The 26,574-nt window shown below is 40.5% G+C and overlaps 1 protein-coding gene across 1 annotated transcript; it reads right to left on the reverse strand.

Moving 5' to 3' along the window:
- Positions 1 to 2,134: 2,134 nt before the first annotated feature.
- On the reverse strand, positions 2,135 to 26,473 carry Srek1ip1 (SREK1 interacting protein 1). Its single transcript, XM_028783847.1, has 5 exons — positions 26,278 to 26,473; positions 17,133 to 17,180; positions 9,302 to 9,445; positions 7,566 to 7,638; positions 2,135 to 4,595 (listed from the first exon to the last, which is right to left on the reverse strand). The coding sequence occupies exons 1-5, from the start codon at positions 26,288 to 26,290 to the stop codon at positions 4,412 to 4,414; spliced, it is 462 nt and encodes a 153-aa protein (XP_028639680.1). The 5' UTR covers positions 26,291 to 26,473; the 3' UTR covers positions 2,135 to 4,411.
- Between the last annotated feature and the right edge of the window lie 101 nt (positions 26,474 to 26,574).

Genomic DNA, 26,574 nt, shown 5'->3' on the forward strand with positions numbered 1-26,574 from the left:
CTTCAGGCACAACTGTCTTAAAAGTTTGAAACCCAGGACGGTGACCAGCTGGGATCTTTGAAACCTGACCTGCAGAGGTAGCACACTTCTAGGCTACCCAAGGGACGTGTCTCTCTGTAACTCTGAAACGGCAGTGCTTCAAAAATCGATCAGAATATTAAAAGCAAGAAGCTTTATTTCATTAAAGCACAGTCTAGATACTAAAAAATATACTTGGGTTTCACCAATGCTAACACAGGGAGAGTTTTAAGCCTGTTCAGAATAAGATGAAGCAAGTCCCATTTTGAAAAAAATGTACATGGGTATAAATTCTGAGATCTGATGGTACAGTAAGACATTTTTATTTTGGGTTCTAGGAAATATAAGCTATTGTGTAATTTATTAACAGAGCATAAAATGCTCAAACTATCTTCTATGTAGACTATTTTTTTAAAAAAGATATTTATTTATTTATTATATGTAAGTACCCTGTCACTGTCTTCAGACACCCATATGAGGGCATCAGATCTCATTGAGGGTGGTTGTGAGCCACCATGTGGTTGCTGGGATTTGAACTCATGACCTCCAGAAGAGTGGTCAGTTCTCTTAACTACTGAGCCATCTCACCAGCCCATTTTTTTGTTTGTTTGTTTGTTTTGTTTTTTCGAGACAGAGTTTCTCTGTGTAGCCCTGGCTGTCCTGGAACTCACTCTGTAGACCAGGCTGGCCTCGAACTCAGAAATCCGCCTGCCTCTGCCTCCCAAGTGCTGGGATTAAAGGCGTGCACCACCACCGCCCAGCCTATGTAGACTATTAACGACAGCATTTTCACCTTTTAAAAATTGTAGAACAGGATTACAAAACAGATGAGACCAAAGGCGAGTAAACAGCATTTCCTTCCTTAAAACTCTGTAAGTCTCATGGCTTAGAGTTAAATGTAAGGTTGCAAATATGGCGCCTCATGGCGCCTAAGGCCTCCTTCCCTTCGTTGCAGGAACCTGAAACGGTGTCTCCTCAGTTTTTACGCTCTGAATTACACAGACTTACTAGCCACACCAAGCTTCCACTCCTTCTTATTTCCAGCTCACTGCCTTCTTTCTTGCCAGCACTCACTCAAGTCAAGAAATGCCCAGACTCCTCATCAACGCGAAGAACGCACAATTCAGGTGTTATGTTCGCTCAGTAGCATCTGTAGTTTCTTTACATGACCCATCCGGGTCTGCATGGGTGGGGTTCCGGTGGCCCTCCCACCAGCCTGAACGCAAGCTCTGTAGGGAAGCAGACAGGCAGTCTACAGCCACTAGTAAGAAGTCCTAGAATCTTATAACTTTAGACAGAGTTGTAAATACAAACACACAGTTGCCCGAGCCGTCATTTATCAGAGCCTTGGCCTCCAAGAACTAAATGGGTAAGAGGAGATGTACTTAATACAAGGAACTAAGAGAAACAAATCTGAGAGCTTGTAGACAACAGACAATGAGAAAAACAAAAGGGGGGAACCTGAGGAGCAGGCCTGTCAGCTTAAAAACAGCAGCTCCAAAGTGCTCAGATAATTTAGCTGCAGACAGAAATCTTGTAAATTTAGACATGTAAATTCTGTCTGCATTTGGTGAAAAAGGCATACAATTGGGCTGTAACAGAATGAATCGAATACCATTTATCTATTTAAGCTGATATGTTTACCAGCTATAATAATAAAGGCAACCTTTATAGAATGCTGGCTGTATCTGTAGTACCTGCTAAAAAAAAGATATTGTTTGAATTTCACTGAAAAATTACTGCTAATTAGATACATTAAGGGCTACAGGTGACCTGAGAAAACACAGTATAATATTTGATAGGCAAGAGACACCGAGGCCCGAGAAGCTAATGACTTTGCTGGGGGGCTCCACAGGGGAGGGAGAGATAGACTGTGCTCAGGGTGGTGTTGCCAAAGGCTGCACGGAGGCGAGAGGAGATGGAGTACAGGCTGGCTGGTTCAGGCTCACGCTGCAGTTACAATGCCAGCACTTCAAGACAGTTACTACTAAACGAAGCTTTCTTTCTGTTTCTTTCATATTGTCTACAAAGAAATTTCATGAATTTCTCTATTTCCATCTCACTCCAACAACAAGAACAACTCCTTGCTTCAGTGAAACGACTCTACTCAGATATTTCATAAGGTATAGGGAAATTTATTAATAATGTTAAGATTATTTCTGGGGGAAATGACTAGTCCATTAGCATCTTTTATTGTCGGTAGCAGATTGCCGAGTGAGAAGCTGACTGTATGACACTTCTGGATCACTGGCTCTGTCATGGCTGGAGGGAAAAGTGACCCTTATATGTCAATTTATATCTTCTTACAATTAATAGAAGTAAAATTTATAAATATGATAAACTATTTGTTTACATCTGTCATTGCTAATAATGTTACACATGCAACGGGATGAGGCCATTTATGTAGCATTTGCTATGTCTTTACACGCATGTGTGTATCTTTGAGAGCATCTCCATGGGTATCAACATAGGTCAGATGAAGGCATCGGGTCCCTCGGAGCTGGAGTAACAGAGTCGTAGGTGCTTATGAACCTCCCAGTGAGGATGCTGGGAACTGAACTAAGGTCCTCCTAAGAGCAGCAGGAACATTTAACTGTGGAGTAACTTTCCGGCTCCCCGCTATTTTTAAAAACGTATTTTTAAAATGACATTTATTTTTATTAATCCAGATAACCTTTTATTAATTCAGATAACTGAACTTTCACAAACTTAGCAATAGACAAAACAAATCCTTAAAAATCTCAAAGTTCTGTGCTTTAGTTCAAACAACTGACAAAACTGTAACTAAAATTATTTTTTCATGGGCCAGGAGAGTAGCCAGTTAGTGGAAGAGCTGAAGATATTTCATGGGAGCAGTGTAGGGAAGGGTGTTGGGGGGTAGCTTGGGTGCAACCTGAGCAGAGATGAGGTTACATTAAGGGACTTCCTAGGACTATCCCTGAGTCAATCAGGGAATGTCAGTTTGGGTGCTGGGTAAGGGAAAAACTGGTAAAGCCCTGCAAGGCCGAGTGTACGTATCTGATTTTATGGCCATAAATTTGCCCGCAGCCACATGTGTCCTTACCGATCTGAAGATAAGTGTTAAGTGCGCCACAGCAAGGTGCTCAGAAACTCTGGGGCTGTTCTATGATAACAGTCGGTGTCCAACGCTTTTATGGCATAGTAAGTTAACTTGTTGGTATTAGGGAATACTAGATGTTAAACTACTCTACACTGATAACCATGAAGTTAAAAACGTAAGAAACACTTACATCTACTAACATATCATTGAAAAGGCTTATTTATATACAAATTTCATTATTATACAAAGGCTTTCATGATGCTACATCCAAGTCTTCAATTTTAAAAAGTACAGAATGAAAATCTTCATTTAAAAATTTTCACAGTGCTACGAAGATCTGTGAGTGAAGTGAAAGAGGAAATATCAACATTGATTATTCATGATGCCAGAAGTTCAGTGTGAAACCCACTCTAAAACCATTTCAGAAGAAATAAATATATATGCAAACATTCATAAAAACTGCCATAATACTCATATATATGCAAGCATCATATACACTAGATATAATAAAAGTCAGTTTTAATGAGGATTTTGCTGTTATCACACAAAAATCTCTGTGTCTGAGGTATCACCTAAAACATGCCAATATGGCACATTTGTAAATCAACCTAGGATCTACCCTAATAATCTTGACCAGCACAGAATCTCCCTGCCAGATTTTCTAGTAAGCTAAATGATTGTTTTTTAAAAGGGATGTTTTAATTGTTATAAAAACATGGAAGGCAAGTGCCAGAAACATGCATTTCATAAAACAATGACACTGTTATAAATACTTTCATTATTATCTTCCTGTAGATCCCATTCATTTAAAAACTTACTACTTAAGATCAGTAAAGTGGTTTTATCCTCAATGATGTTATTTAAAAAGTCTAGAGATTTAAAAACAACGGTGAAGACCTTCGCTATCTTTATACATTACAGAGTACATAAAGCTATTCAGTATCAAGAGCAAATCACTACCGCCTAAGCAGCTTTGCCACTGGAAGGCGGACATGACTCAGGAGCTGCTATGTAGATTATTCCTTTGATTGCAGGAAAACCACGTGCTAATTAACTTACCAAGAGACAGTACCCGGCCTAAGACACCAAAACACAAATAGCCAAAATGATGTGCTTTGTATGTACACAATCTATACTTGAGGCACAGCTGTCAAGTAAGGAGATGGGTTTAATACAGACGGGCAGAGAGATAAGGGCCCCAATAGGTGAAAAATGTCCTTATAGAAGAGGCTGGGGTTTTCTGTGAAGCGTAATTACATAGCAATTCTAAGGAAGGTTCAATAGTTAAAACGACTGAATTCTTCAATTTCCTGAGTTAGGCCCAAGACTCTGTTACTTTTTGGTGAATTCAGAACGGTTAGGGGATGAACGCTTTTCCTTTTTTCTCTTCTTTTTTTCCTTTTTGTGATGTTTTCCTTTTTTTGATTTGTTCTTTTTTTCTTTTTTCTTTTCTTTTTTCTGATACTTCTGTTTCTTTTGTTTTGTGGAGTCTTCTTCAGTGGTGCTGGAGTAAGACCTATGGGTAAGAACGCACTGTGACTGGCACTGCAGTTAGGACTGAAGACATCAACTGAGTAGGATCTGAGCTGCCTCAAGTCGTGGGAGAGGAAGAGTAAACACAGATACTAAAAAGTCGCTTTCTATTCTCTTTAAATGCAGAATTCAATTTTCACTGCTTGGTCACAGAAGCTGATAAAGCTACAATTTCCATTCTGCTCAACACTAGAGAATTAAGGTATTTTCCTGGGGCTGCCACAGGCTTACATACTGAGCTGCCTGCCCTTCTGAATCTTCCAGGGGAAACTGAAGCAGAGCTCACTGACCTCACGCACACAACCCACTCGTGTATGTAATAACTTGCTAGCATGTTCTCTTAAGTCACAAAAGGATGCAATTACGGCTTAGTATAAAAAGGATCCTAATTGTTCCTCAGTATGAATGGGTAAGAGCTAAAAATTAACAAAATAAAAGCCCTTCTGTAATTCCTGTGATTTTTCATGATAATGAACTTGATCCTCCTGCTTGCAGAGTGATAGAAATGAGCACTTGTATTTCCAAGTGATTTTTATTAGTTACAGAAAGGGAGCTTTTAAAATGAACACTTGCATGTAGGTGAATGAGGATGATTTATCATTATATTTTTCTAATATTTTAACATGAAATCGAGAGGGAACACTCATAGAATTTCCTTCCCTGATATGGGCATTTGGAGTTAGGGTGGAGATTAAAAAAAAAAAAATCAAAAAAGTCATCTTTTCAGATCTCATGTTTTTTTTTTTTTTTTTAGTTTTTATTTTTTAGGTTTTTCGAGACAGGGTTTCTCTGTATAGCCCTGGCTGTCCTGGAACTCACTCTGTAGACCAGGCTGGCCTCGAACTCAGAAATCCACCTGCCTCTGCCTCCCAAGTGCTGGTATTAAAGGCGTGCACCACCACTGCCTGGCTTCAGATCTCATGTAAAGTACAACATTTTAATTCTAAACCCAGAAAATATATGTGACAACACAGAAGCTGAGTTAATTTAAAATGCAGTGGGCATCTTAAAAGTTAGTTCATATGAGTAATATTATGTGGACTGAGTAGGTTGTATTTATATATTTAGGAGTTTATCATCTATCTATCTATCTATCTATCTATCTATCTATCTGTCCATCTACATAAAAATATAAATATTTCGAAGTTTTAAAAAAAGAAGTCAGAAATGTGAGAGCGAGTGGAGGAGTATATAGAAGGGTTGGAGGGAAAAAGAGAAAGGGAAACTATGCAATTATGTCATGTGGTTTGAATATGCTTGGCTGAGGGAGTGGCACTATTTGGAGGTGTGGCCTTGTTGGAATAGGTGTGACCTTGTTGGAAGAAGTGTGTCACAGTGGACATGGGCTTTAAGACTCTTGTCCTAGTTGCCTGGAAGTCAGTCTTCTAGCTGCCTTTGGAACAAGAGGTGGAACTTTCAGCTCTTCCTACACCATGCCTGTCTGGATGCTGCCATGCTCCTGCCTTGATGATAATAGACTGAATCTCTGAACCTGTAAGTCAGTGCCAATTAAATGTTGCCCTTTATAAGAGTTGCTTTGGTCACAGCGATGAAACTCTAACTAAGACATATGTCTTAATTTTAAAACTTTTTAAAAGTTAGCTCAGCAATCTAAATATTAGGACTATAACCCAAACTAATAAACTTCAGAACAGATATAGGGGCAAAAGTGAATTCATAAGCCTGCAGGGTTCAGGTATCCTTGTCCCTAGGAGTGGCTTGGGTGAGCCCCTAACCCCAAGCTTCCCTTTACTTCCTTCTTTTTATCTTGCTGGTCTACTTATTTGCACATACACAGCTTCTTCTATGTCTATGCATTTTTTCCTTAGCTTTTTGATTCTCAGGTATAAGGTAAAACTAGATTTGAACATAGCACTATTAGGTGGCTATCTTTACATGCACGAGGAAGTTTGGGTTTTAGGGCCTAAGGTCTTTGAGGCTTGGCACAGACAGGTCTGAAAACACACACACACACACACATACTCACACACATATGACATATATGTGCGGTGTGTGTGTCTGTATGTGTGTGATATGCACACACATATATATCAGAACCTGGAACACAATATAGCCTCATGTTTCCTGTAAGCAATTCAGCCTGCTGTAATAGCACAAATAACAATACACTAGTCAGAAATCTGAGTGCTATGCTCCCAGGGTAGATTATTTAATTCCCAACACTTGAAAGTGAGCTAACTTTTACAATTCACAAGTTTTCTGATGTATTAAAATATACATAATTGAGTTTGTTATAAAATTATAAAGTGCAACACTTGATTTTAAAAAAAAAATTCTAGGAGAATAAAGTCCAGACCAGCGCTTACCATGATCAAATGCTCAAAAACATGTCTACTTATTTTAGTATTAATAAGACTTAAAAACCAGGGGAGGATCTGTCTCTTACTGAATTTGACCAATTTCTTTAATCTGTCATTAAAAGTCTTACCAGTAAAATATTCAAGAATGACTAGTGAGGGCTGTGAAAGATCTGAAGAAAGTCTGGGCTTATGAACTTCTATTAAATCCCACTAGTAAATTAATTTATTAATTAATTAAGTCATGGTAATGATAGCAGAATATAGATATGTAGAATCCAATTTCAAAGTGAGCACAAACTATATTTGAAGAATTTAGATGTGTACCCAATTAAGATCAGCTCCTGTTATAAAGGTTACATCCAGAATACAGATGTATAAGAGGGAAGGGATGTGGCCACTGCTCGCCTTGATTGGCTCCCGAGAACATGTGACTGAGAAATGACTTCATTTCTGATTCCTATTTTCTAAAGTAGAGGGCTTTGCTATTTTACTAAACTAAACACCTCATTCTCATAAAGAAAACACTAATAGTAAATTGACTGGACTCTATGAAAAATAAAATCTTTAATCCTTCCTGGATTAACAGCTTCTGATTTTTTTCCCCAACATGTAAATAATCCATTAAAATGTACCTTTTCCTTTTTTTTTTCAATTTAATTTTCTCCCTGCTTTTTTCCTTTTTCTTCTCCTCTTCTTCATTTATTCCTATAAAGAAGAAGATGGGGGGAAAACAAACCAGGTCACTACAAGTCTATGTTCTAGAATGCTGTGTATGTGCGCACATGGATTTCAGTTTATAGTTAGAAGAACAAAGACAACAAAAACAGGAATAAGAAGTAATAGCAACCAAAGGCCTCCAAGATGACTTCTTTCATGGATGGTAAAGATGACATAATGGTGATATCTTCAACTAGGAAACCCCAGAAGATCCCGTTAGTGCATAAACTATGTCTTAACAAACTTATGGATGAGATCCTACTGAGCACCTTGCTGATTGCAATGACATGAAACTAGAAATTAGTACTAAGAGGAAAGCTGGAACACTTAACGAAAATCAAACAACACACCCATGACCCAACTTCTGTGTCACAGAAGAGGAGGAACCAAAGAAACATGAACATGAAAAGCACAGCATTAAATGGGTTTCAGCAACATCAGCTAAGGAGGGAAGTCCATGGTATTAAGTATCTGAGATAGCCCAAAAAGTAAGAATCTGAGATAGCCCAGCTGGCCTCCTCACACTGAGCTGTTTCTCTTACTTCAAGTGGGAATAATACAGACTTACTGTTTAAAGCTCTCTAAAAACCAGGGCTGGAGAGATGGCTTAGTGGTTAAAGTCACTGGGTCCTGAGTTCAATTCCCAGCAACCACATGGAGGCTCCCTACCATCTATAATGTGATTTTCGTACATTTATAATGTATGCCTTCTTCTGACATACAGGTGTACATGCAGATAGATATACTCATATACATAAAAGTAAATAAATCTTTAAAAAAAATCTCCCTGAAAATCTAAAACATAGTGAGTTTAATATTTATAATACTCTCATTTTAAGTAAGTTACATTTTAGTTCTATATATAGTTACTTAGAGAACATGACGTCTACAAGCATACAACTTCCCATTACAATAACGAGGCTTTTGTGTACAAGACTGTACAAAAGGAGAGATGCTTCTTTTACAGTCAACTGTAGCTGGATATTGTTTTGAAGGAGAATAAAAGCTTCTTATATTCATTTTTTAAATGATTTTAAATGCTATTTTTACTTATGTGACTGTGTACCTGTCCACTTCATGTGTGTAAGCGCTGTGGAAGCCAGAGGAGGGTGGACAATCCCCTGGAGCTGGACTTACAAGCAGTTGTGAGCTTCCTGAGGTGGTAGCTGAACTCAGTTCCCCCAGAACCACAGCAAGCTCTCTTAACTGCTGAGCCATCTCTCCAACCACACTTAGATAAATCTTGGTTAGAGTATGTCCAAAAGCAGAAAAGAAATTCCTGGGGCTTATATATCGGCAGTCTTAGAATTCTTGCTTGTCTAGGATTCTTTGTGTACTTAATATTGCTAGTAAATTTCTGATTGTCTACAATCTCTGGTATTTGTTAGTGGCACCTGACAATTCAATGTTTGCCAGTCTAACAGCAACAAATGAGGAAAAAGCAAAATGCCAGCTCAGAGACTCAGAGACTGACTTGCTTCCTGGTCTCATGACTGATTACTACTCTTACGTCAATGACTTCCATCAAAGCGGATGTGCTCACCTATGCTGTAGCCTTTGCATGCAATAGGAAAAACACCTCTGTGACGAGCACAGTTACGTAAGTGTGCTGTGACTCAGAAGAGGACAATGGAGAGAAGCCACGGCTTACTTTTCTCCTGCAGAGCCTGCAGCTTGTTCAGCTCCTCGTTTTCTTCGTCACTGTCCTCGCTACTTGTGCTGCTGACGTCCAACACAATGTCCCTTTTGGGGTCTACCCGGAGAAAATTGCGGCACTCGAAAGTCAGATGACCAGCTAAATAAAGAAAACAAGAGACAAGAAGGAAAAAAAACTACATCCATATCTGTGCTCTTTGCTTTGGAACTCCACAGCAGACAACTGGGTACGAGTTCAGTAACACCACCAAAGCCTAACTTGTATTCTGTTATGGGCGGTTTGCTACTATTCCCTATGTTTTTTGTGTGAATACAGGCTTCTAAAAGAACTTTCCCCTTCGTCATTGGAACTTCTAACTCAAGAAACACTGTGGGGTACTTGTCATGCATTTCAGAGTACTGAATCACCGTTTCCTCTTTCGATAAGCATGGATTATTTTACATTATTTAGATTAGGGTAACTAAGAACAAACTCATACAGGAAACTTTGTATTTTATTCCCTCCTTACAGCTTTTCCTCCTCGGCTTGACTACTAACTCATGTGGTTACATCTTTCATCTAAGTAAAAGTTGCCATAACGTGTAAGCATCAACAAAACTAAAAATACTTCTTAAAAGGATTCAAAAATTAATATTTAAATTCTGATAACAGTTTGCCTAAAATTCTTCCAGTAAGAAACTCTGAATAATTGTTCACTGTGATGGTTATCTCTGATTTGATCTTGAGAGGATGGAGGCTCACTGGAAGACAAGCTTCTTGCACGCCCTGAGGGTTTAGATTAGGTTAGTGGAAGTGGGCAGTGGCAATCCTTGGGCCGGGTCCTGGACTGAACAAAGACGACACAGACACAGTGGGGCAGACAGGATGCTTCAGTGGGAAAAGCCATTTGCTACTACTGAGCCTGAGGATATAAGTTCATCCCTGGGACCCACAAAGTGGAAGAAGAGAACAATCTCAACTTTTCCCCTGATAGTCACATGTTGCCATGGCAACACACACACACACACACACACACACACACACACACACACACACACACACACTTAAAGCAGAAAGTTAGCTTAGCAACAACATTCTTGACTGTGGGTACAATATGACCAGCTGCCTCAAGCATCTGCTGTCATGACTTCTCTGCCAATGAACTATACCTTGAAACTGTGAGCCTAAAGAAACTTTTCTTCCTGTAAGTACGCTTCCTGTCTGGGACTCCGTCACAGCAACTAGTAGGGAAAGCATTTACTGTATATTTTAGAATTCACGATTACAAATGCCATTACAAGAACTAACAGAACTATTGTCTGTATCATGCCATCCATATGCTAACATTTTTTCACACTCACTTGGAATATTTTAAGGCAAATGCTTGCAGGTACTTGAGTGCACACACACACACACACACACACACACACACATACACACAGCCAAAAAGAGAGAGAGGAAGGAAAAATGAGAAAGAGGAGAAAGAGATCGAGAAAGGAGGGAGGGAAGGAGGGAGGGAGGGAGGGAGGGAAGGAAGGAGAGAGAGAGAGAGAGAGAGAGAGAGAGAGAGAGAGAGAGAGAGAGAGAGAGAGAGAGAAAGAGAGAGTGCGTGAGAGAGCATGTGTGTGTTTTAGTGGTTCTGTTTCTTTTCTGTTCCTTTTGGAAGTTCTGTGTCAGTCTCATCCCATCCCATCTGTAAAGTAATTACAGAGCTGGGATTACAGGTGTGGTTCACTATGCCCGTGGTTTATGTGGTGCTATGGGATGAACTCACAACTTGGTGCATGCCGGGCAAATGATCTACTGCTAACTGAGCTATAGCATTGATCTCTATAAGACTGCTTATTAATAACAATTTCTTAGTACTGGAAAAATAGTTCCTGTCTCAATGTGAACTGTACAGTTCATTCCTTACACTTATAAGGTAAAGATTTGGATGCCAAGTGCTTATTGTTCTTTTCCTTGTAATTACTACTTTGTAGGTTCTCAAACATGAGTGGTCTTGCGAATTTCTCTTAATGGTTAAGGGAAGCTTTCCTAATTTTTGTCTCACTGGTAGGGCAGGGATCCTGGCTTTATGTAAGAGGCTCTGTTCTAGGCATCCCGCCACAGTCAGGGCTCTAGAGCTTAACTGCACAAAGCCCTGATGGCATTCAGTCAGTGTGTGACTCATTGGGCGTTCCACATGTACCCTCTGCTTTCCCTTTAAGACCCTTTGCATCCCAGAATTCCTGATGCAATCTTATTTTAGTCAAAATAGCTTTATACCCAAATGCCTGGCACTGAAATCATGTAAGACAAATGCTTTAGGAGTCCCTACAACTGGTCCGGCTTCACGTTAATGACAGTGTCATGGTAAATTACTTGTGAAATTGCAATGGAGTTTGGCTTTTTGCCCGTTGTTGTTGTTTTTCTTATTGGGTTTAAGTGAAAGATGCTTGGGATATCATTGCATCTCCAACCATTTGTCTCCTTGCGGCTTCTTTTCTAAATAGACTCTCAGACAATGAATCGTAAAGAGTTATTAGAATGTAAAGGGCTGGAGAGTTAGCTCAGTGACAAAGCACTTGCCATGCAAGTGTGAGGATCAGACTTTGGATCCCTAGAACACTATAGCTCCTGTTTAAAAAAAAAAAAAGGTCAGGTGGGCATGGTGGCCACCTGTAGTCCCAGTACCTGGCATGCAGAGACAGGGGATCCTTGTGGCAAGCTGGTAAAGTAGAGTAGCCAAATCATCAAATTCTGGGTTAGTGAGAGGCTGAGTTCAGTATGACACACTCCAAATGTGGGCTGTACCTTCCTGTAAGTTGTCGGGATGTGATACAGGGGAAAAAGGATGGCAGCTGTATGGACTGTCTCTCTCCACCTCCTGTCTGTGGTGAGGGGAACACACACACCCTCCATCTTACTCTGCCTTAAGATGGGCCCAGAGACAAGAGAGCAGATCACAACAGTTAGGAGCCCAGGAGGCCTCAAGCTAAAGAGAAACAATTCTGTTAAGTTCTCATTCTGTTGTCACCTCAGGCATTCTGTTACAGTGACCAGAAAAAGAAAGATACAATGGCTAACTGAATTCTGAGTGCCCAGTCTCAATGGGAGGACAGCAGTTAGCTGAAAGCAAGTGGCCTCCTACACAGGAAGTAATAGCACAGGCCCTCACCATGCATCATATGCAAAACCACACTCAAAGAGGACAACAGACAAGCTTTCAGAATAAAGCATAAAGGTAAATCATTGCTGTTTTAGATTTGCCAATGGACTCTTAAATGTGATGTCAAAAGTGTAAAGCACCAAAAGAAAAAACGATAAAAAACGATAAAACTTAATTTTATCAAACTTATTTTTTTTTTAATAAAAGAACATTACCAGGAAAGGGAAAAATAACTTAAGAGAATGAGAAAAATACTTTTAAGTCATATATCTGATAGTGTTATGTCTGCTAACTGAATGTAAGGAACAACTAAAACTTGATGAAAACATGACATAGTCTTTTTTAAAAAATGGCAAGACAAACAAGGATCTTTAGAAAATAAATACAAATGGCCAAAAAGTATATGAACAGTTGTTCCAAATTATTACAGAGAAGCAAACCAAAGTAACAATGAAATACAACTTCACATCTATCAGTATGGCTTATATTCTACCTACAACACTTTATACAGCAATTGTGTGTGTAACTTTCGTTCCACACCGACAACTAATTCTTAACTCTCTGGATACTGAGTATCATAAAATTAAATTCATTCCTGAATTTTAGTTATTCTTGTTACGTGCATGTGTGTCTGTGTATAGGGGGCATGCATGTGCACCAAGGTATGTATACAGAGTTCAGAGGGCAACTGTGCAGAGTCAGGGCTTTCCTTCTGCTTTATATGCATTGTGGGGACGGTCAGATTGTTAAACTTGTGGGGGAGCATGTTGTCCACCAAGACATCTTGCTGGCCCAGTTTGGACACCTTCCAGGCTTACGACAGCCTGGGTTCAGTTTCACAAGGTTCCCCAACTTAAGATGTCAATCACAAACTTAGCCTACTCTCACAGACTGGCCAACTATAAAGTCACAGGGTTTCCAAAAGTTCCTCAAATCTGATAATTCGCTCGAATGGTTCACTGAGTGAAAGGAAGTGGATAACTTACCATTTGTACTTTATTATGAAGCACTCAGCTTACAAGCAGCTAAACAGAAGAGATGCACCGGGAATTATCTGAGTGTGCCATCTCCCCAGAACCTCTGTATATTTATCAGTCCAAAAGCTTTTAGAATCCTGTACTTCGTGGTTGTCTATGAATTTCCATCGTACAGGTATGGCTAATTAAATTGCTGACCATAGGTGATTGATGTCACCTGTATGAATTAACTCTCTCTCCCTTCCCTGGAGGGCTGGTTTCAACCTTCTAAATATCCATGTGGTCTTCTGGCAATCAGTGTCCATACTGAGTTCACTAGGAGTCATAAGAAGAAATACAGGTTTGGCTGGAAAACATTTGCTATAGGTAACAAAAGATGCCACTATTAGCTTTTAACTTAGGAAATCAGAGAGTTTACACTAGGGACAATGGTCAAACAGTCTTATCAACACCTGTCTATAAGTTTCATCAAATTGGAAGAGCAACAAATGCTAATGAGGATGTGGGAAAATGGGAAGCCTTATTTATTACTAGTAAGAAACATAAAGTATAGCCAGTGTGGAAAAGTTAGGTGGCTTCTCAAAAAGTCCACAAGACAATTCAATAATTCTACTTCTACAGGTGTGAGATATATAGATATAGATATCTCACACACACATATATGCATATATGCTGAGATAGGTTAAGATTTTACATTTGATAAATGTGGTGGTTTGAATAGGAACGGTCCCTGTAGACTCAGTTGTTTGAATGCTTGGCCCATAGTGAGTGTCACCACTAGGAGGTGTGGCCTTGTTGGAGTAGGTGTGGTAGGAAAGTTGTCACTGTCGGAAGGGGTTAGAGGTCTTAGAATCTCAAGTCAGTTCTCTCCTTCTGCTGCCTTCAGATCAAGCTGTGGAACTCTCAGTTCCTTCTCCAGCACCAGGTCAGCACGCACACTGGCGTGCTTTTCATGGTGAGGATAACGGACTAAACCTCTGAAACTGTAAGGCAGCCCCAGTGAAATATTGTATGTATGAGAGTTGCCTTGGTCATGGTGTCCCATTTAAATGCTTTCCTTTCTAAGAGTTACTATGGTCTATGTAGCAAATGAGCATTGGTCTTCATGGGGGTCTCCCAACAACTGGAGCAGGGGCTGTCCCTGAGCCTGTTGCCTGTGGATCCTCCACCACTAGAAGGTGGAATGGGGGGAGGACTTGCATGAGGGGGTACTGAGAGGAGAGGAAGGGCTGATATTAGATTGCTAAGTAAGTGGTGGTCATAGTGTCTCTTCACAGCAACAAAAACCCTCACTAAGGCAATATATTTTACCAGTATGGAGAGTAAGAAAACAGAGAGCACCACACAGCATGAAATCTGGTAGCCAGAGTTCGAGTTCCACTTTCCTATCCTGTAGTGGAAGACCCATGTCTTGGTTTTCTAATATGCAACAATAACAGCCCACAAACACAGAGGACCTACTATGGTGGCCAATGACCTGAAGTCATTACTTAACACAAGAATACTTAGTATTCACAGCAACCTCTAGGAGGCTAGGTACTTGTGGTGGCTTGAATCGGCTTGGTCCCCATAGACTCATGTGTTTGAATGTTTGGCCATAGGGAGTGACACTATTAGGAGGTGTGGCCTTGTTGAAGGAAGTGTGTTACTATGGGGGTAGGATCTGAGGTCTCTCAAGCTCCTTCCAGTGCAGAAGCCAGCTTCCTCCTGGCTGCTGGAAGATGATAGCTTCCTTCTGGCTGCCTTTGGATCAAGATGTAGAACTCTTGGCTCCTCCAGCACCACGTCTGCCTATAACAGCCATGTTTCCCGACATGATGATCATGGACTGAACTTCTGAAACTGTAAGCCAGCCCCAATTAAATATTTTATGTGTAAGAGTTGCCTTGCTCATGTGTCTCTTCATAGCAATAAAATCCTAATCAAGACAGTACTATAACAGTCAATTTGCAGAAAGAAAACCAAAGTGCAGAATGAGTAAGCCATATGCCAACTACTGCACATCTAGTAAGGGCTGAGGTGTGTACCCAAATCATCTGTTGCTAGAACCACCGGAGTGAATATTCAAAAAAATAAAGATAAGAAAACTTTTGTAGAGTTTGATTGTAGTCTGTGACATTTATGAGTAAGTTATTTTTCTAATAACAAAGATCATAAATCAATTTCTTGGTATTCTTTGGAATCTTTGGTAAATCACTTGTATTTGTTAGAAAATAATCCTTTAATGAACTGGAATATCCTAACAGTTCAGTGGAGCTGGCACGGATGGCAATCAACTTTAGAGACAGAAGTGCTTCCAGGACAAATATTTTATTGGTGAGGCCTGTAGAGCTGCTGGACCTAACCTCCAGGAATGCTGTTTACAGAATAAAATCACATTTGTGATACAGTATGTAATTACGCAGGCCTGGGCATACCTTCTAGCTCTATTAGATTAATCACACTGGACTTATCATTGAACTCAATAGTTTTTTGCCTATAAGCAGAAATTATGGGAACAATCAAACCCTTATACAAAGGGATACATTCAGGAAACATTAAAAAATCACTTTAATGTTTTTAAACATTTTAATGTTTAATGCCTTTACCTCTTCACCCAGTATTCAGAAAGAGAGAAATAATAGATGTATATTGAAAAAGAATTTTGGGTTAGTTGGCATCAATGGTATAGCAGAGAGCCTTGGTTCAGATACGGGTAGTTAAAATTGCAGGTCAGCTAGTTTGCTAACTCAAGGCCGTAGCAGGGGACGCAGATCTAGAGAAACAAAGGTCAACTGAGTGTTCCGGGAATCTGTTACCGTGGTGTCTGACTTAGCCTCCTCTGGAAAAACTCCCACCAGAGGTCCCAAGGACTTGCAAATTAAATTCAGCCTGATGGTCTGTTGGGTCAGATAAACATTCACACTGGGTCCCAAGGCCACAGGGACCAGAGACTGTTCCTGTGAAACCTCTGCCCAGGATCTGCTTACACACATTGCAGACATTTGAAACAACCAATTGTGTGTGACTGCGCCACAACCCCCTCCCTCCCCCCCGGCCTTTGCCTATATTAACCCTAAGCTTTTGGGCCTCGAGGTCGATTCCTCTACCTCCTGTGTGAAGCTTCGATAATAAAGAACCTGACTCATGTAATTACAGCAAGACAGTCTCTGGAGTGTCTTTGGGCTCGCATCCTTCCAGGGTCTCCCTTGGAGGAGTCTTTCATATATATATCACATACAAACATTATACACGTTTTCATTTTTTAAAATTTACTTATTTTATTTTTTAATGTATGGGTGTTTGGCCTGTATGCATGTATGTATGTGTATTGTGTGCATGCCTGTGGAGGCCAGAAAAGGATGCTCCATCTCTGAACTAGAGTTTCAGATGGTTGTGAGTTACCACATGGGTGCTGGGAATCGAACCCCTGTCCTTTAAAGACAAGTACTCTAAACTGCCTAGCCATCTCTCCAGGACCACCTATTCTTTATACATAGTCTTTTACTTTTGTATTTTCAATTATTTTAGTTCTATTTTTTCTAAACAGTCTATAGCCGACCCCTAATATTTCACAGCATCTTAGCTAGTTACCACAGAGTCCAATACAAACCCTGGGAAGGGCCCAGGGTACCCACAGAGCTGCTGAGGTTAGGATGCTGAGTCATCCAGCCCCCAGGAAGCAATGGCCAGAGAAAACAATCACAGTAGATAGAATGTTGCTTTTCAGCACACTTACGGTAGCCACATTTTCTGCAGCCTGCTCGGACATTGTCCTTGTTGCAACCTGAAATACAATTGGAGAACATTTGGGGAAATACATGTAAGTGAGAATAAGGACTTTATCATATGATAAAAACCTAAGCTAACCTTTTGTACAAAAATTCCTGGAAAAAAAAAAATCTCTAATCTCAGCAACACTACTCTATTGTTTTGATGAACAGTCAACTCACTGAAAGTGAATTTACCAAAATCATTTGACCAATTATTTTAAGAACATATTTTTTTTTTCTAACTCAACAGGAACACAGCATTATAACTGAAAACTTAAACATTTTAGGAATCCCACAACATGGGGGAAGAAATTGTAGGATACTATGGCTTAATGTTGAAACGTAATTAATTTACATGTGTGTGTGTGTGTGTGTGTTAGTGTGTGTGTTTATACATTAAGGTGCAACTAATTTTTTTTTTGTCTTTCAGAAAAAATAATTCCACCTTTCTCAAACAAAGTGGTGAAATTTCATCCATAAAATTCACTGTGATTCTAAGGTATCATTACAAGAAAAAAATCGCTTAAATTCAGCACTTGCACTTTGAGACATGAAAACAAAGTAGTCAGATATCCCAATTTGATAAAAGTCTACAAATATTCATAATATTTCTGTGTGGTCAGTACATAGGTATTGAAGATATAAACACTAGGAATGAAAGAAAACTGATCTTTAAAATTGTGATAATATACACACCAAAGAAGAGGATTTTAATCACTTCAAATGTACAATTCAGCAGCATGGAGAATGGTTGCAATGATGTACAGTTCTCAACTACTGTCCTTTTCTGGATGATTTTATCAAGAAGAGTAACTCCACCCACCAAACATATGCATGTTTCACAAATCTCAGCCACTCTAGTCTATTTTCTATTAGTCTGACTGAACAGACTATTTGTCCTTTGTAAAAGTCTGACACAATGTTTTCAAGAATCATGCATAGGATAATATGCACCAGAATTGTATTTTTCTAATTCCATTTGAATATTCCACTGAATGTAACAGTGAATCTTATCTTCTACCAGTGGTTTCTGTGAAGCAATGAGAGGCCTATGGAGCATCTTTCCATTCTCTGATGAAGGGGACGTAACTTTCTAAATCCTTCAAATGGAGTTATCATTCCCAATGTAAGACTATACAATGAATGTAGAGAATGGATAGAAAATATCAGTAATTGTAAATGAAAATAATTCTTAAACTATTTCTTTACCATGATAAAACTGAAACATTAATTATTTCTTCCTACTTCTAGTTTGGGGAAAAAAATACACTTGCGGAACTGCTCTCATAAACACATCCCTGCTGCTGACAACTTCAGAGAACAGTATGAGAACATGAATACCATGCCCCTGACATCGGAGCCTTCTAGGAAATCCCACAGCACAGAGATTTGTAACATTTCCCCACTGTCAGCTAGCCTCTGAGGGACGGCTAGCCTCTGAGTGACAGCTAGTCTCTGAGTGACAGCTAGCCTCTGAGGGACAGCTAGCCTCTGAGGGACAGCTAGCATCCTTCTGGTATCACCCTGTGACACCTTCCTACGAACTGAATAGCTGCAGTTCTTCTGAAGCCTGCTTTCACCTCAAATTCTAGTGTCATTTCAAGCATTTACATATTTAAATCAGGAAAGACATTCCTGCTGAAATGTTTAAGCACTGTGTACTGGGCCCTTCCCTTTAGACTCTGTGTCTCTACTTTGCCTCATGAGAAGTCACATGTCACAGCTTGCAGGATTCACTGTGGAATAAAACTGGATTAATGTAATCTAAGGTTTCTCCATTATGAAAATAACTGCACATTGACAAAAAAAAGCACAGAGAATATGGGTCAATGTTAAGTTTGTTTCCATAGAAACCACAGATATTGAATAAACTGCTTCATGTACCATTATTACTTCTGCAACAGACCTACAGTAACAGACAGGGGTAACTGCCTCACCTGTGCTAGAACTGAACTCACTTATAGCAAGAGAGATTGATGCAAATCCATTTTTCAAGTGCTTCACAGTTTTGGAAATAACAAAACATGAAATTTCTCTCAGGTTACCTTAACAGAGACAAACATTTCTATGACAAAAAACTAACCAGATCTCCCTATGAGCTACTTCCAGCTACTTCCTCACTGGCCTTTGGCTAAATTAAGATACCAACTTCATTTGTAGTTATTTGTAAGATGCCTAATGAAAAATTTCTACGTGGACCTTTGAGACCAAGACAAAAAAGATCAGGAAAAAAAAAGTGATATAATCATAGCTCACTCTGTTGTCAAGATCTAGCATCTGTAACCTCAACATTTGGCAGGAGGATCGTGAGTTCAAGGCTAGTCTGACCTTGCATACATTGAGGCCAGTTTGGGCTACATGAGACCCTATATGAGAGAGGGGGTAGGGCCCATTTTCCAAGGCACTGATGCCAGTGGCAGGTGCTCAGTTTGCTTTGCTTCACCTTTTCTGAGCATCACTGCGAGGATTTTCTTAGATTCTCCTGGGCATCTTTCCTTTGCAGCTTTATCATTAGTTTCTGTTGTTCAGACACTAGCTGGTGCAGTGGCACTGAAAACTCCTTGTGAACCTGATTAGCAAAACTGCACTGTGAGGCTGCTTCCCAAGCATAGATCCATTCTCCCTCCCATGTGTGCAGCTGCTTGATGTTCCTAGTTTACTCACTACTACACTCGCTTAGGCTGGCCAGTGATGCCTGTCCCTTTCAAGTTTTCCTTTATCCAGGATCTACAATCGGAAGGTCACTACAGAAGCATAAAATAGGGCCAGGCCGTGTGTGTGTTGGGGGAGGGGGTAGAAGACAGCAGACAAATTCAGAATACACTTGAAAGTTTGTGAAACAATATTTGTAACTTGCAGGAAAGACAAAGGGAATACTGAGAGAAAGAGCAATGGTTACTGGGGAAAAGGCAGGGGAGGGGGCAAACAGTGGGCCAGACAGTGTATGGAAAAAGAAATAGGAATTACTCTAAAACATATAGAAGATGCCCACTTTTCTTTATATGTGAAATATCCATTAAAAAATGGTACCAGGATTCTACTTTCACTTATCAGAGGAGCACAGGTTAAAAAACATGAAGAGGTCATTGAATGGACACATTCTGGAAGGGTCAGTGGGATGCAAATTAGCATCACACCAAGTCAACCACAAGGCCTTAATCCAGCAACCCACGCCTGGGGTCCACTCACACAAATGCAAACCAACTATGTATAAAAGGGTCACAGCAACATAGTTTGTAACTTTAAGAAGAGAAAGAGTTTAAATATAAGTAGACTACTGTATAAAATATGGTCTGAAGGAAATGAGGTCAGTGTTTAGTGAAGAGTAACAATCCAACATACAGAAAGAGGAAGCTATAGCAGAACCATCTGTGATGCTGCATTTATATACAAGGAAACTGAACTTTACTTAGCTTTCTGTTTCTTCTCGTCTATAGTCTATCATACACTTACACACAAATTCTTTAAACTAAACATTTTTTTATTTGCAGGCCTTTTAATATATGTAAATTATATTTTAGTAAACAGTTGGCACGGAAAAAAGCAACAGCAGGAAGAGAGAAAAGGGTTAGAGAAGAACTAAGCTGAGGCAGGAGGATCCCAAGCTGTGGGGGTTACATAGTAGAAACATTGTTTCAAACACTGGAACAGAAGGGCTGAAAGAAAGGGAAGGAGGAAACCGGAAGAGATTCTCTTGGCTACTCCCTCAAAATAAGGAAAAAACACCATCTTTGACATAAATGCAGCTACTTAGAAGGGACATTGCCAAGCATCCCCAAGAAAAGTATTAATTAATTTTGAGAGATGATATACAGAACTGGATGGCCAGTAATCTGCTCTGTAGGCCAGTCTGACTTCAAAGTCAACATTCAGCATGGAAAACTGTCAGGTCCCGACCCCACTAGACGGCAGCCTGGGCTCAGTCTGCACAGGCTGGACATTCAAACATTCCTCAGAAACCTTGTTTCTACTTGCCAGGAAAAGCCATTACTTATCCACTCATATAGGGAATTGTCCTCCACCACCCGCAACCCCGGGGAAATCACCAGAAATGCCATCTACTTCGCTACTAACTCCAACAAGCCTCCCCTCCCTCCCTCCCACAGATCAGGGCCCCATACTAGTTCCCAGGCTGTTACAGCTAACCTGCCCACCTCCCCCCTGCAATAGAACCCCTTATATAACTCCACCCATTTTTGCTGCCTTCCCTGCTCCCACATTCTTGGCAATTAATTCTCTCCCCACCTTTTCTCTCTGTCCCGGAGAAGCCTGACAGACTCCTCCAGATGCGTCTGGCTACTCTCCCTCTCTTATCTATAAAATCTTCCCCTTTAATCACAGAGCAGCCATTTAGGTGGTTTCTTTACTGAGTTCCTCAAATACAGTATCAGCAGCGAGTAGAACTTAGTTTCCTATTTTTATTGTCTGCCTGATACTTTGTAGAAATAATCTTTAATTTCAAAAGTAAGCAGTTAAAACAACTAAGCTTTCTCTGTATCACTTAGCAACTGTATCACTTCTGCCACAGGGTAATCTTATTATCTCTTAAGTTAACATACTTTGGGTCTCCTTCAGCAAAATAGTAATTTATTTTGGTTTCTTTCTTTCTTTTCTTTTTTTTTTAAATATAGGAGTACATAAAATATGTCCTATGAAAAGCTGAATGCAAAAATAAAACTCGTGTTTAATCCCATCTACTGGTTTAGTTGTAGATATACTCTCCTTTAGGATCTTACATGGAGGAATGAAACTAAAATAGAAGAAAATAACAGAAATTAGAAATGTCTCACAAATTTAAAAAGTAGGCTAACTGAATTTTTTGAAGGAGGTCCTGTTGTTTAGTTTAAAATGTCTTCTTAATCATTTGAACCCCAAGAGACAGATAAAACTAATCCAGTTAGAATCCCTCAAGCTACTTATACGAAATAGCTAATTTAGGCAAACACATAAAACTCTTCCATTTGTCTCACAAAATAATCTATGAGCAAAAGCCAAGCTGAATATGTGACACCCACCAATCAGAGACTGCAGCTGGAGCAGCTGGAGGCCTGCCAGCTGTATTGCGAATGTGAGGCAGATCTGAGCTACACTGAGCAAGAGTTACAGGGACAAGTTAGAAAGATCTCGAAGTCTCCTTCCAAAACATGCAGCAACTGTCTCCAAGTAAGATAAGAACAGCGGCCTGTGGTCTTTCCCAAACTGAGGATCCCTAACCTCCCTTTTTGATCTGCTCCAAATCAATGAGATCTTAACTGGGGAGCCCATAAGTCCTGGGTATATAATCTATTATCCGATGAAGCAGAATCAAGACTTCCAGCACTGAATTGTGGTTGAGAGAAATGAACTGTAAATCCTGTAAATGGGTATACCTCTGAACTGGTATTAGAAAAGCCATAAATGTGCATAAGTCCCTCGATACATCGTACTAGATTCCCTAGGGTAGTGTACACATAGCTGCACAGCAGGACAGACTGTGCTGACCAACCTGAGAAACAACAGATAGCTTTGCTCATAAGCATAAAAAAGTAGCAGACAGCTGAAACTCCAAGGCAGGTGTGCAATGGTCCTCAAGATAAGAACACCAATAATGAAGAGATGACAAGGCCACACAGCACAGGTGAAAACCATCTGAGAGGTCAGAAAAGAGCAGCAGTCAGGTGTTTGGCGGTTTTAGTTTTTGTTTTTCATCATTGGAGAATATATAAGAAGGGGAGGAAAAGGTAGAAAAGAATTGGTCATGCTTAGGCTACATACATCATTCTTGCAGAGAAGGGAACTTGAATATTTTAGAAGCCTGAAGAAATTCAAGATGCTGTCCCCTTACTTATAGGGACAAGGAAAGAGCCTATGAAAGGTTAAATGGCTTACAGAGAATCACACAATCCACAGACTGCCCCCCACCCCCAGGGGAATGATAGAATCAGACTTGATTCATGAACATTATTTTCAGCAGCCACGTATGAGAGAAAAGAAGTTCCTAGAGTATGGCCGAGGAATGAGGAAAATGGGTTGTGGTGTGACTTTTCACTTCTGTTATTATGTAGATGCTTCAGCAGTGTGCTGAAGGGATGCGAGACTGAATGCTGACTCAGCCCTTGTCATCCTCTATCCTGGCTACACAGACTTCACTGAGAGACAGAAAACTTCAACGGCTGAGCTAAACGGAACAACCGTGAAGGAGCAAAGAAATGTTCCAAAGAAAGTAAACTTCACTGAATCTTATGCTCAATGCCATTTGTCAAATGACTAAGTGTCTAAGATTTTTTTTTCCTAAGGTCTTCAGTATCTCATTGTTACCTACATAATGGTTTAAGCTGGCATACAATGCGGGGAAACAGTGGTGGAAGCACGTGACCACCGCAGCAGACAAGGCTGGTGGTTTGTGAAAAGCAGCCTCATTACTCTATAGTTATACCTTATAATAACCAGGAGCAGAATCACCCCAAGCTGAATCCATCACACCTAAAATAAAGGAGCATGACACAATACTTGTCCTTCTTGATGATCACCTCAATGGAGCCCCATTTTCTTTCCATGCAGTGTCTGGATCGATCATCCAAGAAATTATCTTAACACCTTCTGTGTCTGCATTTTCTAAAGCAGTTGCATTGTGCGTTTGTGCCACCTGTCAAGCCTATTATCTTGATTTTTTTGGTGGGTTTAAGCAGTTTATGTAAGTCGTTCCATCTGGCTTAATGACACAATTTATTATTATACTTTGAAACATTATTTTGAATTGAAAGGTTAACATTTAAAAAAAAAACCACTGGTCTCAAGTTTAAGAGCATCTCAAACAAAGTGAGAAGAAAAGTCGCTTTTGTCCCTTTTCTTAAGGAGCACATTCTCATTCCTAAAGTTTTATGGTGTTGTCTCCTGGTGTGCTGAAGCCACACGGGTGCCCCAGCGCCTGGTCAAATAATGAACAGTGACAGCAGACCAACTCTGGGTGCAATTGTGTGATGCAGAGGTCACCAGAGCCTCTGGAAATGCCCAGGCAAGTACTGTGTAGGCTCATCTTTCTCTGCTATCCCCTTAAATGGTGCTATTCCTAGGCTCTGGTCAGGTCTTCCCTTCACACATTACCCACTGTGTCTGGACAATCCCACATGCTTTATCCCTTTATCCCTATAATAAGTGCTGTTTTTGACTCTGACTTCGTGCCTAGTATATGTTTATTCCCATGCTGTCTACTGGCCACTTCTGTTCCTGTGTCAGACCTACCTCAACACAAGCTTCAGAATGATCTCATTGTTGTCTCTCAACTCTGATCTTACGGGACGTCTTCCCAGTTATGAGGCCTCCTCAATGAGCTAACATCAAGAACCAGGCTAATCTCAGTTCCCACCCCATCAAAGCCATCAGTTCTTAGTAATTCTACCACTACCATCACAGCTCCAAGTTAGCTGCTTCTCTTAATGAGACCACATCCTCAATGGTAACATAACTCACCAGAATCACCCTTAAGTACCAACAGTCCTCTAAGTTAACTAACTCTCCTCTAGGTTACTGTATCCTAAAATATAAGTTTTCTTAAATCCGTTAAGTGGTTTCCTACTGTCTATTAACACTTTATTTTTGCTTGTAAGGTCCTTCAGTCTCCGGAAATCTCTTGTGCCATGGATATGTTGGAGAATGCATTTGCATGCATGGTGGTGAAGAGCTCAGATAACCTACATTAGCTCTTATAATGGGCCAGTTACTTTATTTCTCCATCTGTGAAGTGAGACTAGCAACAGCTATCTCACAGCAGTGGTTGTTAAAGGAAGAAAAAAAAATTACAATGTTTGACATAGTATCAGATACATGGGTTACATAGTAAAAGTTGGATACTTTGATTTATCTCTTTAGTTAATTCTGATTTCTCTCAGGTTAGCTGATGGTTAGCCACAGCAGGTATCTTTCATTTCCTCTTCTACTTCCTCTTCCTTTCTGTATCCTTGCGCTCTCCCTGCAGGTTCCCTGCCCTCTCACATTTCTTTAGCTCTCATCTGGAACATCCGTTTTGTCCTCTCTGTATCCTGTTAGGTGTCCGAACTGTTTTTGCTTGCCGCAGCAATAGTTCTACTTTCTGTAAATTCCTCCCTTTCTCTGTTGAGCAAGAGAGCAAGGGTGTCTATCATGCTCACTGACACACACTCAATAAAGAATGTACAGTCACTTCTCTTCTCACAGTTCCTGGTGTGCTCCTCTGCAAACTGCAGAAGTTAGGAAAGCAGCCCCACCCCCACCCTGCAACAGCTGTCTCTAGAATAAAGTTCAGAAAAGGCTGCCACGGAACAAAGACAGGGGTCAAACAGTAGCGAGAAGGGGCAGTTTTAAGCAAAGTTGGGGCTTCATAAATATTTTCAGGGTCTTTCCTACAGTACTATGCATTGTGAATCTCCAAGATGTAAGGCGGATATATCTCTTAAAAACACCTGCCTGATAATAGGGTTTTGCAGAAACACATTCTGACAAAGTCGGCATGGGGAAGTTCTTGTGGCTCCCTAGTAAATTGGAGCGGCAAACAAAAACACCTCTGGAGCTCAGTTTGCCGTTTCTAGGTTAGAAACCTCTGAACGCAAAAGTGGAGCCTAAAAAGAATCTTAGATATAATTCAAAAAAGCACCTTCTGGAAACTGAGGCCCATAAAGGCACAGCCACCGGCCTACAGCCACACTGTAACTACAGACTGGAAGAGCTAGAACAAACCCTAGGTACGCTTCTTGACTTGGTGACTTTCAGTACAATGTGTATAGCCACCTGGATTCGGCAAACGTTCACATTTTGAATTTTATTTTGAAATCCTGTGAAAGTTACAGTCTTCTGGGCAACTTGTCCCCTGAAGGCCTACAGTTTTCATTGTCACCAAGTCCCTTGTCCCTCTTACAATATACTTTCCCCTGTAACCCTGTGCAATTTGGGCTTGCCCATGAATGACAGAAATGATCTTTCCCTGTCTTTCCCATCCCTCTTTGAACTGGTAGGGTAAACTTTTTTATGTAAGCCAACCAATTCTAAATTTTTAGGCCTTCGCAAGAATCCCCAAGTGCTCCCTGCCACCCTCGTGCCCTGAACTCCCCTGCTCGCCTCATTCCTCAGGAGTGAGAGAGCCCTGCGGTTGATCTTCACCTGGGACTGCCATGACGCAGGTGAGTAGGGTCGCTGGAGTCCTGGCCTTTAGAGATCGCGTTAGGATCAGGTCCGTTGCGAGGACAACGCACACTCGGCGGGATCTCTCCCACCCGGCCACTACAACTTCATAGGGCAGGGGAAGGCCGGATGCACATCCAGGGTTGGCGGAACTAAGTGGCTACGGATGCAGTTTCCAGGGGTGTCCTACCGCGAAGCACACGTGGTCGGAACCATTTCGGCCAGCCTCGGGAGGTGAGTGCTATCTGCAAACACCTGACCTGGAGGCAGCACCTG

Source organism: Grammomys surdaster, unplaced genomic scaffold (genome assembly GCF_004785775.1).
Source record: "Grammomys surdaster isolate TR1022 unplaced genomic scaffold, NIH_TR_1.0 99, whole genome shotgun sequence".
Lineage (NCBI taxonomy): Eukaryota > Metazoa > Chordata > Mammalia > Rodentia > Muridae > Grammomys > Grammomys surdaster.

Coding starts and splice junctions, on each gene's coding strand:
- Srek1ip1 (XM_028783847.1), bottom strand. Junction 7,639..9,301: donor GCAGGCTCTGCAGGAGAAAA/GTAAGCCGTGGC, acceptor TCTTCTTTATAG/GAATAAATGAAGAAGAGGAG. Junction 4,596..7,565: donor TTGAAAAAAAAAAGGAAAAG/GTACATTTTAAT, acceptor TCTTACCCATAG/GTCTTACTCCAGCACCACTG.